At 47.8% G+C, this 10372-nt stretch overlaps 5 protein-coding genes across 5 annotated transcripts; 3 read left to right on the top strand and 2 right to left on the bottom strand.

Moving 5' to 3' along the window:
• Positions 1-635: 635 nt before the first annotated feature.
• Positions 636-1168, bottom strand: F5B22DRAFT_653789 (uncharacterized protein; the record flags this gene model as incomplete). Its single annotated transcript, XM_047979749.1, has 2 exons — positions 636-864; positions 997-1168. The coding sequence occupies 2 exons, from the start codon at positions 1166-1168 to the stop codon at positions 755-757; spliced, it is 282 nt and encodes a 93-aa protein (XP_047832867.1). The 3' UTR covers positions 636-754.
• A 761-nt stretch (positions 1169-1929) lies between these two features.
• On the bottom strand, positions 1930-3503 carry F5B22DRAFT_653787 (uncharacterized protein; the record flags this gene model as incomplete). The annotated part of the gene is made up of 6 exons (XM_047979748.1): positions 3339-3503; positions 3059-3131; positions 2535-2731; positions 2357-2478; positions 2211-2301; positions 1930-2162 (listed from the first exon to the last, which is right to left on the bottom strand). The coding sequence occupies exons 1-6, from the start codon at positions 3361-3363 to the stop codon at positions 1930-1932; spliced, it is 741 nt and encodes a 246-aa protein (XP_047832866.1). The 5' UTR covers positions 3364-3503.
• Positions 3474-4456, top strand: F5B22DRAFT_644592 (uncharacterized protein; the record flags this gene model as incomplete). The annotated part of the gene is made up of 4 exons (XM_047978445.1): positions 3474-3783; positions 3846-3938; positions 3998-4101; positions 4160-4456. The coding sequence occupies 4 exons, from the start codon at positions 3474-3476 to the stop codon at positions 4454-4456; spliced, it is 804 nt and encodes a 267-aa protein (XP_047832865.1).
• A 564-nt stretch (positions 4457-5020) lies between these two features.
• F5B22DRAFT_54612 (uncharacterized protein) lies at positions 5021-6196 on the top strand. Its single transcript, XM_047972902.1, has one exon. It carries the CDS (start codon positions 5171-5173, stop codon positions 5915-5917), a length of 747 nt encoding a protein of 248 aa, XP_047832864.1. The 5' UTR covers positions 5021-5170; the 3' UTR covers positions 5918-6196.
• Positions 6197-6767: 571 nt separating this feature from the next.
• F5B22DRAFT_598605 (heterokaryon incompatibility protein-domain-containing protein) lies at positions 6768-10008 on the top strand. Its single transcript, XM_047974384.1, has 2 exons — positions 6768-8004; positions 8052-10008. The coding sequence occupies exons 1-2, from the start codon at positions 6820-6822 to the stop codon at positions 9711-9713; spliced, it is 2847 nt and encodes a 948-aa protein (XP_047832863.1). The 5' UTR covers positions 6768-6819; the 3' UTR covers positions 9714-10008.
• The last annotated feature ends 364 nt before the right edge of the window (positions 10009-10372 follow it).

The raw sequence follows: 10372 nt of genomic DNA, 5'->3' as shown, positions 1-10372 counted from the left end.
GCCCCCCCCCCCCCCCCCCCCCCCCCCCCCCCCCCCCCCCCCCCCCCCCCCCCCCCCCCCCCCCCCCCCCCCCCCCCCCCCCTCAGATATTACACTCGAGGAGCTTTACCGCGAAAAACCACGCAAACCTCGCCATCTCGCCATGAGATTCAACGACTGTAGCGACGACGAGGAGTCGTATTCTGGTTACGGGAGCGCCCACACGCTCGAGAAGGCTGTGCGCGATCCAATGAACGCGGCGAATACGACGTCGAACGACCACGGCTCGTCGCTCGCACGAACCGTCAACGACTACCCCAGCGGCCCTCCCTCGTAAGGGGACGACCTCCGAATACCCTCACACCAACCAGCCGAACACGAACCCGCATGGCGGGGCCAACGGACACGGCATGATAACACGCGCGCACGAAGTACTCCGCGTTGGTCTCTAGCCGTAAAAACAATACAGTTGATGTAAGATCAAAGTTTTTTGTCTAATGACGCTGTCCATATTCTACTTCAGTCGTGATGTTGTAGTCCTACAAGGGACTTCTTCAAGTGTCGGGGACTAGCGTGTCGTTCTAGCAAAACGCAACGTCAACCAAACACTTAACACCAATTACTGCCTACGTACTCATTAAATACTCTCTCATGATAGATCACATTGGGCACAGGAACAAGAGTTTTGAATGAATGTATTGCAAGTTTGCTGAATGAATGTGTGATCGCTTCCGGCCTCCGTTGCTCAATCAACCCCAAGAAACCATCACAAGTTCTAGTGAGACATAGCATTAGGTGTAGCCTCGTAATACATCACAGCAATCACGAATTCCTTTGCCGCGATGAACTGCCACATTCGCATTCGCATTGAAGCCATGAACGGGGCTACTCTAATTAGCCTTTCTCAATTAGTAAACATGGAATCTGTTACTTTCCAGTCAGCATATACTCACCTTTCCAAGCGTATTTAGTAGTCGGACTTTTCAGCCTCACGGTTAATCCAGTTGTGAGACTCACGCCTAAATTCCCTAGCATGAGCCGGTGAGACTTCGCGCTTGATCCAGTTATAGGTTTCACTCTTGAAGGTGTCGGGAGCAGCGTCGTCTGTGAGACTATCGGCGGGGAGCGCACTGGGTGGGGTGGCCGAAACTGCAGCGGCGAAAGTGACGAGGAACTTGATGAGCTGCATTTTTATGAGGTGGAAAGTTGGTTAATTCAAGATTTAAACTCTCTGATTGTTCAGATTATGTGATAAGGTGTTGAGACTATGTGATGGTGCTGGTTGTGTGGTGTCGCCTGCTTAGGTCCGCCGACTCGAATATATATATTCATACTCAATTGGAAACTTAATGCCTTCGGTCATTCAAACATATCGACTGTGTGCATCGCGCGTGGTAGTAGGAGCAATTTTGTGAGCTTGAAAGGAAGTCCACCAAAAGTGCCCATATTCCTTCGACTTTGGCGCGGCGGAATATTGGACAATTCGGTCTCGAAATTGAACTACACTGCCATCCCGCCCTCGACCAATTCGCCACGAATCGCCTATCCCACGTAAGCTGCATTTTGTGAGGAGCGAGTCGCATATGACCCTTGATCTCGGCGACACGCCCGTCATGGCCCGCTTACAGTCTCATGACGAAGGTGACACCGCGTTACCCCCCACACCGTCCCCAAATGGAGCCTGCAACTGAGAGTACGGCACTCATTTTTGCTCTTGTAATCAAACGAAGTGCGTTGTCAGATTGTACTCACGACAGAAGCAACGGTACAGTGATTTATTGTTCTTTTCATTGTATATTGAATTTAGAAAGTACCCAGCTCAAAATTTCTCGGTATCACTAGTATAGACAGACTGTCCTTAGCACCGGAATGCCCCATAGTGCAATATGAGCTTTGATGAAACCAATGAACTACACTGAAGCTGTTCATGATTTGCTTGTTAAAACGTTATTAATCGTACATTTCGGGCCTCTCAAGCTCTACATTTTGATGTGCCCCGTCAGCCATCAATCCTGTTCTTCCTCGTCCCTTGGCCCAATTGAAAATCTGATTAAAATCTCTACATTGGTGCTCTGTGCTATGATGACCCAGATAGTTGTTAATCTCAGAGTTCCACTCAAAAGTGATGGGAGTTACATCGCCGTGGCACATGATAGATTGTCGAAGGTAGTCGATGCAATGGTCTTGAAACCTGTCAATCATCTGGCTTGCCCTACATGGAGCTTACATACCATTATGATCTGTTCGTTGAGAGAACTCGCCGAGTTTCTTGCGACTAGAGACTACCTCCTCCAGTTCCCAGAGCTGGTCGCGGATCCATTTCTATAATCGTGGGCTATGAATAATACTGTGGCTTCATGGTTCCGTTATAACTTACCAAGCAATGGAGTTGATGAAATAATTCAAGTTCCACCATGTACTCATTCGAATTGGCTGGCGTTGTCGCAGTGCCATTCTTGAGTCTTTCGTTTTCTTCTCGTGAGATGGCTACAACTCCGACTGATGAGGAGGTCAGGATCAGAGAGGAATACGATCATGGGAAGTAGATAACTTACCTTCAAGCAGATGCTCCCATGCTGCATTATTATGTTTGTTCGGCTTTCCCTCGTAGAGGGTAAGATCTTTGTGCTTGGTATCGTGAAACCCGGCACGCTGGAAGCGCTTATATTCATATACTATCGGGATATCCGTGAAGATCCCTTCTGAAGCCTGAGCATGTTTCCAACATTTGCAAACCGGGAAATTTAACTCACTTTCATTGCCGAGAAGACAGATATTGTTTTGGGTTCGCCACAAGTAGAATGCTATTATCACGAACACAGCGAAAAATACGGTTGTCACTATGATAACGCTGCCCCATAGAACCCAGCGATTAAGGGAAGTCTTGCGCTCGAAACGAACACTCTTTGCCAGTAGGCGATCCCATGGCCTCGAGTTCACATTATTATCTTCATCATTCTCGGAATATGGAAAGCGATGCGACATGATTCCTCCTCCTATGTGTCAAGGAACTGGTCAGGAGTGAATACCATGTGATAAGCAAAGTGCGGCAGGATGTGATGTGGATGAGAGTCTCAACATGAGCAGAAAGAGAAATGGATAAGAAGGTATGACTCCAGGTGACTCGAAAGTCATATGCCCATCAATGAGAGCTTGACGAATCAGTGGGCGGTCATTTCGTCGGATAGCGCATTAGTGTTGAACTTTCGCATTTTATCAATACTGATAAACATGTAAGACTTACCGCCGTGTCACATATGCATTTGCCGTCCCGCCTGTTCGACTGACACCCGCGCGTATCAATGAGCCTATCCCAGGAAACGCTGAATAGGCCCATGGAATCCCAAAATGAGCTCAACACCCTTCCTCTATTTTCCTAGTCATCTTCTTCCTTGCCCTGCATACTAGAGAACTACGCCTCAAACCCTTTGGCTAATTGACTCTAACTTTGAAGCTCTCTAAAGCTTTTTAATCTTCTATGGATTTTGGTATTAATGCATTTTTTCTCCGCAGGGCCCTTTGCCTCTAACAAGGTGTTTTGGTCATCACGCTCATCTCTGCATCAGGGAGAAGATGCCGCCTCTTCTCGTCGCAGCTCTGAGGAGGGTGAGCACGAGGACAAGAAAGTATTGCTGTCTCCTACTGCACAGCGAAAACGTCAAACTAATAGACGTTTCCTCACTTCACTACTGGTCAATTTCGCGCTAGTTCTCGCCCTTGTTGGTACGCTGGTGGTGCAGCATACGGGTCAGAAGCAAAGCTGGACAAGGCCGAAGTCGTTGCTACACTCTCCCCTCCCAGACTGTGCGTGCGTTTGCTCTCGTCTGAGGACTCATGCGTCGTTTCGTTTGACTAAGTTTTCCTAGTTCCTAAAGAAATCAAGATGTTTGTTGTCGATTCTGTATTTCTGTCACTGCCAACAGACGAGAGTAATGAGGCTTGGGGTGCTTTACATGGCCGTGAGTAATCATATTCCATCCATAATCATGGTAACACTTTTCGAATCATTATAACAAAGCGTTCCACGAAGGCGAGGGCTTTATACGGCTTGACAATGAGACGGCGCGACTCTACCCTGACTCAAAAGCAGGACTTTCAGTCTTCCATCAACTTCATTGCCTAGTGAGTGCGTCGCTTTTGTCACCAGTCGTCTCATACTCTAGTTCTTACCGATTTAAAGGGTGCACTGAGGATGCTCATGTGGAATATGCTGTTTGATAAGGTTGATAGGGAAGAGCTACTCAAGACTTGGCCAGAGGATGTTCATAACCCAACATACGAACAAGCAACCCAAGGTATGTGGCACTATGCACACTGCTTTGACTACCTTCGCCAGAGCGTACAATGCGCTGGGGATGTTTCTCTTGAATTTGTCAATGAAAATACGGGACTGTCGGTGGTAGATGGGTTGTACTATCCCCACAAATGCACGAACTGGGACAGTCTTTGGGGTTATGCACAGGAGCATGGTGGTTGATGTCGGGAGAAGTATTTCCCCACTAGACTCGACATATTATACGACGTATATTCAGTCCACTATTAACAGGTATCAAACATTATATATCTAGATAGCCCAGCTTTTTTAAAGATTCAGCGATACAGAAAGGATCAAGATCAAACTGTACGTACTATCAATACTTTCATCACTCTTTCTCTGAGTATCCATGCCCCTATGATGGTGCCTACGCTATTTTCGTATCAATTCATCCGATTTGGTTCAACACCACTCAAATCACTTCTGGCTTGCATATGTGTCTGTGTTGATCTTCATCACATTGACAGGAATCAAAGTGCGAATGCTGAGAGATATGCACATGTCATCGCTGAGTCTCGGCACGCGGTATGCAGGACAGAAATACTCCATACCCAAGGTCAGCGACACGCACAGTAATCCGACTCACTTCCGCGCCGTGCCTGTGCCGCCGCCGCCGAAGATATCCGTGTTACCCAAACAGTATTTTCCCGACTGTGCACACAGTGGCTCGCCACGACGGCTGACCCGACATGGTGTTTTCCACCTGATCGTCTTTTCGCATAGCGATGACCTGTAATAGCAAATGCTAGATGATAGGGGTGTGCAAAGGACAGCTGGATATCTCAACTACCTATCAAGCTTTATCTCCCTAAATTGGCTACGGTTCATCCTCAGTAGTAAGATCTCATCGTCTGGATTTTGTTGAGCGGTTTTATCATGGAATCCAGATCCTTTCGCCTGAAATCTCAGTATCCATCCTATTTCCTTCCCTCGTGGGCGCGCGGACGAGACCGCAAAGCTCAGGTCCAGGCTGCAGAAGACGACGAGCAGTCCCAATCGCTGATGAACAAAAATCAGAAAGGAGAGCGGAACGGCCTTGAACGGCGGATAGCCTCCCGGGTATGGTCGCGTCGCCTTCTATTCGTTGCGATGACATTCATATTCTCGTCGCTCTCGGGCGCCGCGACAGTCTGGATTGCAGGGCTCCATCACGGCAGCACATCAGACCCAGGCCGACCCGTGATAGTCATGGAACACCCATGTGGAAGCAGTCCCGCAGAGGCGGTTGCGCGGGGGTGTCACTTCGACGTGATATCATTCTGCTGGCTGCCAGATGCGTGCTACGACACCGAGCTAGCAGAGGAATTTCGCGCAAATCACAAGCTCGAATGGTTCGTGGACCCGGATAAGCAGCACCCGCTCAGCTATGAACAGATCATGACGGGCGAGCACACAGGCTTATATGTCAACTGGGAGTATCATGTCGCTCACTGCACCACCATGTGGAAGAAGATGCACCGCGCTATATTGGGCGACTTGGGGAAGAGCGCCATTGATGGGTATATTGGAAGCTATGATCACACCAAGCACTGCGAGATGATGCTCCTCAGTGATCGCGACGTTGCGCTGGAGACGATAAACACGCGAATTGCTGTCAAATATCCGAACTGTGGAATTGAGTGAACGGATCCCCATGTTAAATCAGTGCTGTGGATTGGCTGCTGTAATTACTTGAATACCTTGCATGTTGGAAGTCTGTGTATAGAGTCTGCATGCGAATAACTTCTCATAATAATCCAAATCGAACAAGTGCTGTAATTATAGGGAACTTCGCGTCTTGGTCCGTGAGAAATACAGCGGACTATGCTGACTCAGCACCCGACAGTAACCATAACTCATAAGACGATGCATAATGAGTACGTCTCTTAAGAAACCCAACTGTGGTTGAAGATAGTTATCCCGCCTACCTAGGTACGCTAGATAGCCGAAGTGTTGATCTAGATGCTGTCTTATGTCTTATATTGGCCCTTGCATAGGCTCTATGCAGCAACCACCATCACAACATACTCTTTCGCACACAAAGTATCTAGGTTATACTCTGGGCTAGACCTCATTCGGAATTTGCATATTTACCCCTACTAGTATTTACCATTGATGTTCAGCCCTATAGGGTTCACTGCAATTTTAGTCTAATGCATAATGAACGTTGGTGAGACCAATACCGTAATTAACATAACTAGCATGAGCACACGCTATCCCTCGTATTGTTGTAAGTAGTTGCCTTCAATCTACATATACGAGAAGATAGAGAAACAGAGCTCTTAGTTAATTTTATTGCTATTCAAATTATACTTTACTGGCATTCAAACTCACCTCGTATTGCCAGCCCTTTTAGCTTCTTAATCAGGATAGTTACCTATAGTATAGCACCTAGGCTATAGAACCACTCCTGGGCCCCTGCTGACGTAACTACCTACCTACTGTAGGTAGCTTGTTGATGCCCACTGTCTTCAGCGGCCCTAAGAATGACCATGGTTGTATCAAGATCGACGCTGCCCGATTGCGTAGAGATCAAATTCATCGCGATGTCTCAGCACGAATCATTCCGCTCCCCCGGCCCAAAAGATGTCATTGGGCTCACTGAATTCCTCAAAAGCGGTGGCTCACCCGATACACAATGGTCAATGGGTGAGCTCAAAATTGCGACGGGCTACATAAATGCATGGCCGCATTGGAATACGCCACTGCATCGGATGATAGCTACGAAGCAACACGATGGCATTACCTTTCTACTTGGCCATGGCGCGAGCGTTGATTTCAGGAACTACCTAGGACGGACGCCGCTTCAAGAAGCAGCCCGCCTCCAGTATTATGAGGGCGTTGAGTTGCTCCTTGCCCACGGTGCTAACCCTAGCATGCCAAGCACGGGACAAACCGCTGGTAATGAAATAGGGGATCACGATGATCTAACGGGTGTAGATACGTGTGTCATGCCTATCCATGAATCGCTCGTGAATGGCGATACTCGAATGATTCGAATCCTAGCCCGTGCGGGCGTTGACCTGAATCAAGTTTCCCATGGCTGGCGACCCCTGGACCTAGCACTGATTGATCGCCAAGTTGACGTGATTGATACACTTGTTGAGTTAGGAGCATGGTTCTCTTCTGCTCCAGAGACAGAATATTGCAGTCAAGAGAAACGCAAAGAGGCGGCCCAAGCCCTTTTGCAATTTGCATCACATGGTGACTGGTTTCCACCACAATCTTGTTACTCCTTGTTCGTTTCCGTGCTTGCAGCCTGTGACATCAGCCAATGTATAGCCATGGCACACGACAGAAAGAATGGGATACGCTCAAATGAACTGATACGCGATTTCTTCACTCGGGTTTCTTCGATTGCTGAAAGCATCAATATTGAGGCTGCAGAGGATACCTTTTGTACTCCCTGCTTTCGGTATCAAACGCACAGCTCTCACCCATCGTGTAGCTGCTTAGATGAGGGCGCCAGTGCATCATCGACAGACTGCTTTAAGCATCATAATAGCTTGGAGAACCTTGTGTCGTCTGCCAAATCAGGCTGTCGTCTCTGCCGCTTACTTCTGCAATCATTAAATTTCGTCAAAAACCACCGCTCTTCTGTCACCCTTATGCTAACTAAGTACCTCCAACTTCCGACAACCCCAGGCGTCATTATACATTTTCATCTTCGCAAAAGGATCATTATTACTGTCGGCAACCTTGCAGCTGGGCTTGAACTGAGCTATCTCAACGGTAGGTTACCACTCGCTGTATCTATGGGCATGCTAACAGGGAAGAAGAAACGACAATTAAAGAATCTCCTTCAATTGATGACTACGAAAATGGAACGTCATCTTTGAGTTCTTTCCAGGTCGCTAAAACCTGGCTATATAACTGCATCACTAACCATCAATCTTGCGGCTCTGCCTCCGGTCCTCTTCCCACTCGTGTTATTGATGTCGGCGATGATAGTCGGGATCCGTTTCTTTTGGAGAGTAAAGGAGCTCACGATAGGTACTGCGCTTTATCATATTGTTGGGGTACCTCTTCAAGTGCGCATCAGACAACGACAGCCAACCTCACAAGATATTATGAAGCAATTCCGCCTCAAGGACTACCGCGCACCCTAGTCGACGCCATCCATGCTACCCGCTCTCTTGGGTTTCGGTACATTTGGATTGACGCTCTATGTATCATCCAAGATGACGACGAGGATTGGGCGCGTGAGGCAGTCCGCATGACTCAAGTCTATGCTAATGCCACTTTAACAATCACGACTACTGTCGGCAAAAGCTCCGATGACGGACTATTTCGTGCACACCCAGACGGTTTCTTTAACCCCCAACAGCTTCACATACGACTTCCCAGAAGAGACCGATCGAAGCCGAAGACACCTATCAGAGACATAGATCTTGCAATCGTCCACTCGAACTACCCTCTTTCTTATCTTGCGGTCTATCCTGATGCCAACTTCGGCTACATTGGTTATGCGTACATTGGAGCACAGAGTACCCCAATCGAGACACGAGCTTGGACACTGCAAGAGCAGATTCTCAGTAAGCGGCTCTTATACTATGGACACGGCGCGATCCTCTGGGAATGTCTAGAGACCAGTGCCTCTGAGCATGACCCCGATGGAATCCGAAACGGGTTTCAATTCCCTGACAGATTCAAGATCAAGCAATATTTTCATAGCCACATGATCTCCAATTCAGAGAATACCAAGGCCTTGACAGACAGCGCACTACCTGGTTCCAGTGCTTCTGCCTCGAAGATAGCCTTCGCTACGTATTGTCGGCTACTCGAGACTTACAGCAGTCGCTCAATTACCAAACCCTCAGATCGGATCACTGCCATCCTCGGCCTCGGACAGATTATGCAGAGAATTTCAGGACATGAATTCATTGGCGGGATCTGGAAAGGTGAAAACACTCTGGCAAGCCTGCTCTGGCTCATGGAAATGCCATCACCGAATGCTAGGACGAGTAGTTTCCCAACATGGAGCTGGGCCTCTGTCATACCCGAAACCGAAGAGCATCGTGTTGTGAATAATATCAGTGAAATAGAAGGAGAGATTCAATGGAAAGCCAAAGTAGCCTCTTTTGACGCGAAGTCGGATCTTGCACAGACGCGTGTCACGGGGAGTATCACAATCGAGGGGCCACTTGGGAAGCTCAAGGACGACGAGAGTTATAAGAAGAGCTTGGAGGGCACTCTACGTATGACGCCGTATGTCTTCATGGATCTTGCTGAGGATGTGGGCGCTCTGGAAAATGATCTAGACAATATCTGGTGTCTTGATATGTTAACGCTCAGCGGAAGTGAAGACCTTCCTAGCAAGGCCTCCCTGCTACTGCGGTACGTGGAGACTGCTGACAGCATGACTTTTCAACGCATTGGCTTGTATCAGCATGTGATTTCTAGTGAGTGGAATAAGGTGCAAACTGTTAACCTGTTTTGAAACTACAGTTTGGCTAGATTAAATATTGATTTATTACCTCCATATCTATGTGCTACTGCTCTTGGTACACTATCATGAAATGCCTACGTCAGTAGCTAGGCTAGGATGTCTTGAATGATAATACACATATATAGACGGATTTACTTATTAATAAGAATCGATTGGAACCTCCAAGCGAGAACAGTTGGTCAAATAGATTGAAATGAATTTATAGAAAGGTGCAGTTAAAACAAGGGCAGAGAACTGGGCTTGGAATTGAAGCTATTCAGACAACTGGTCTGACAGACCTGGCCGCCTAGGTCTCATTAGCTTGTTTCATAAAGCGAGGTCTGTATAACCTCACTTTCAATATTCCCTTCATGTCTCTGGAGATCATGAACGGCCTGCAATGGCCTTTCGTACGGCCGAAGCGCAAGGCGTACTGCATGTTCAGCTTGTACGCGTGTAACAGCAGTGGTATGTTTCCGAAGATATATGAGTTCCCTTCCTGTGATGAAGAGTTCTAAGCAAGAGATACGTTCAAGCTAGATATCATCAGTCCCTGCGCGCTATCCAACTGCTATCTAGAGCGCTAGCTGGGTACCTTTCTTCGGAGCAAGGTTAAACTGCAGTGACTTTCCGCTAAATGTGCAATCCCAGGCCGTTGCGGGTGATTTCTA

This window comes from Xylaria bambusicola (genome assembly GCF_022495145.1).
Source record: "Xylaria bambusicola strain CBS 139988 unplaced genomic scaffold F5B22scaffold_11, whole genome shotgun sequence".
In the NCBI taxonomy this organism is placed as follows: domain Eukaryota; kingdom Fungi; phylum Ascomycota; class Sordariomycetes; order Xylariales; family Xylariaceae; genus Xylaria; species Xylaria bambusicola.
The sequence above is the reverse complement of the archived record's forward strand: the minus strand, read 5'-3'. Positions and strand labels throughout refer to the sequence as shown.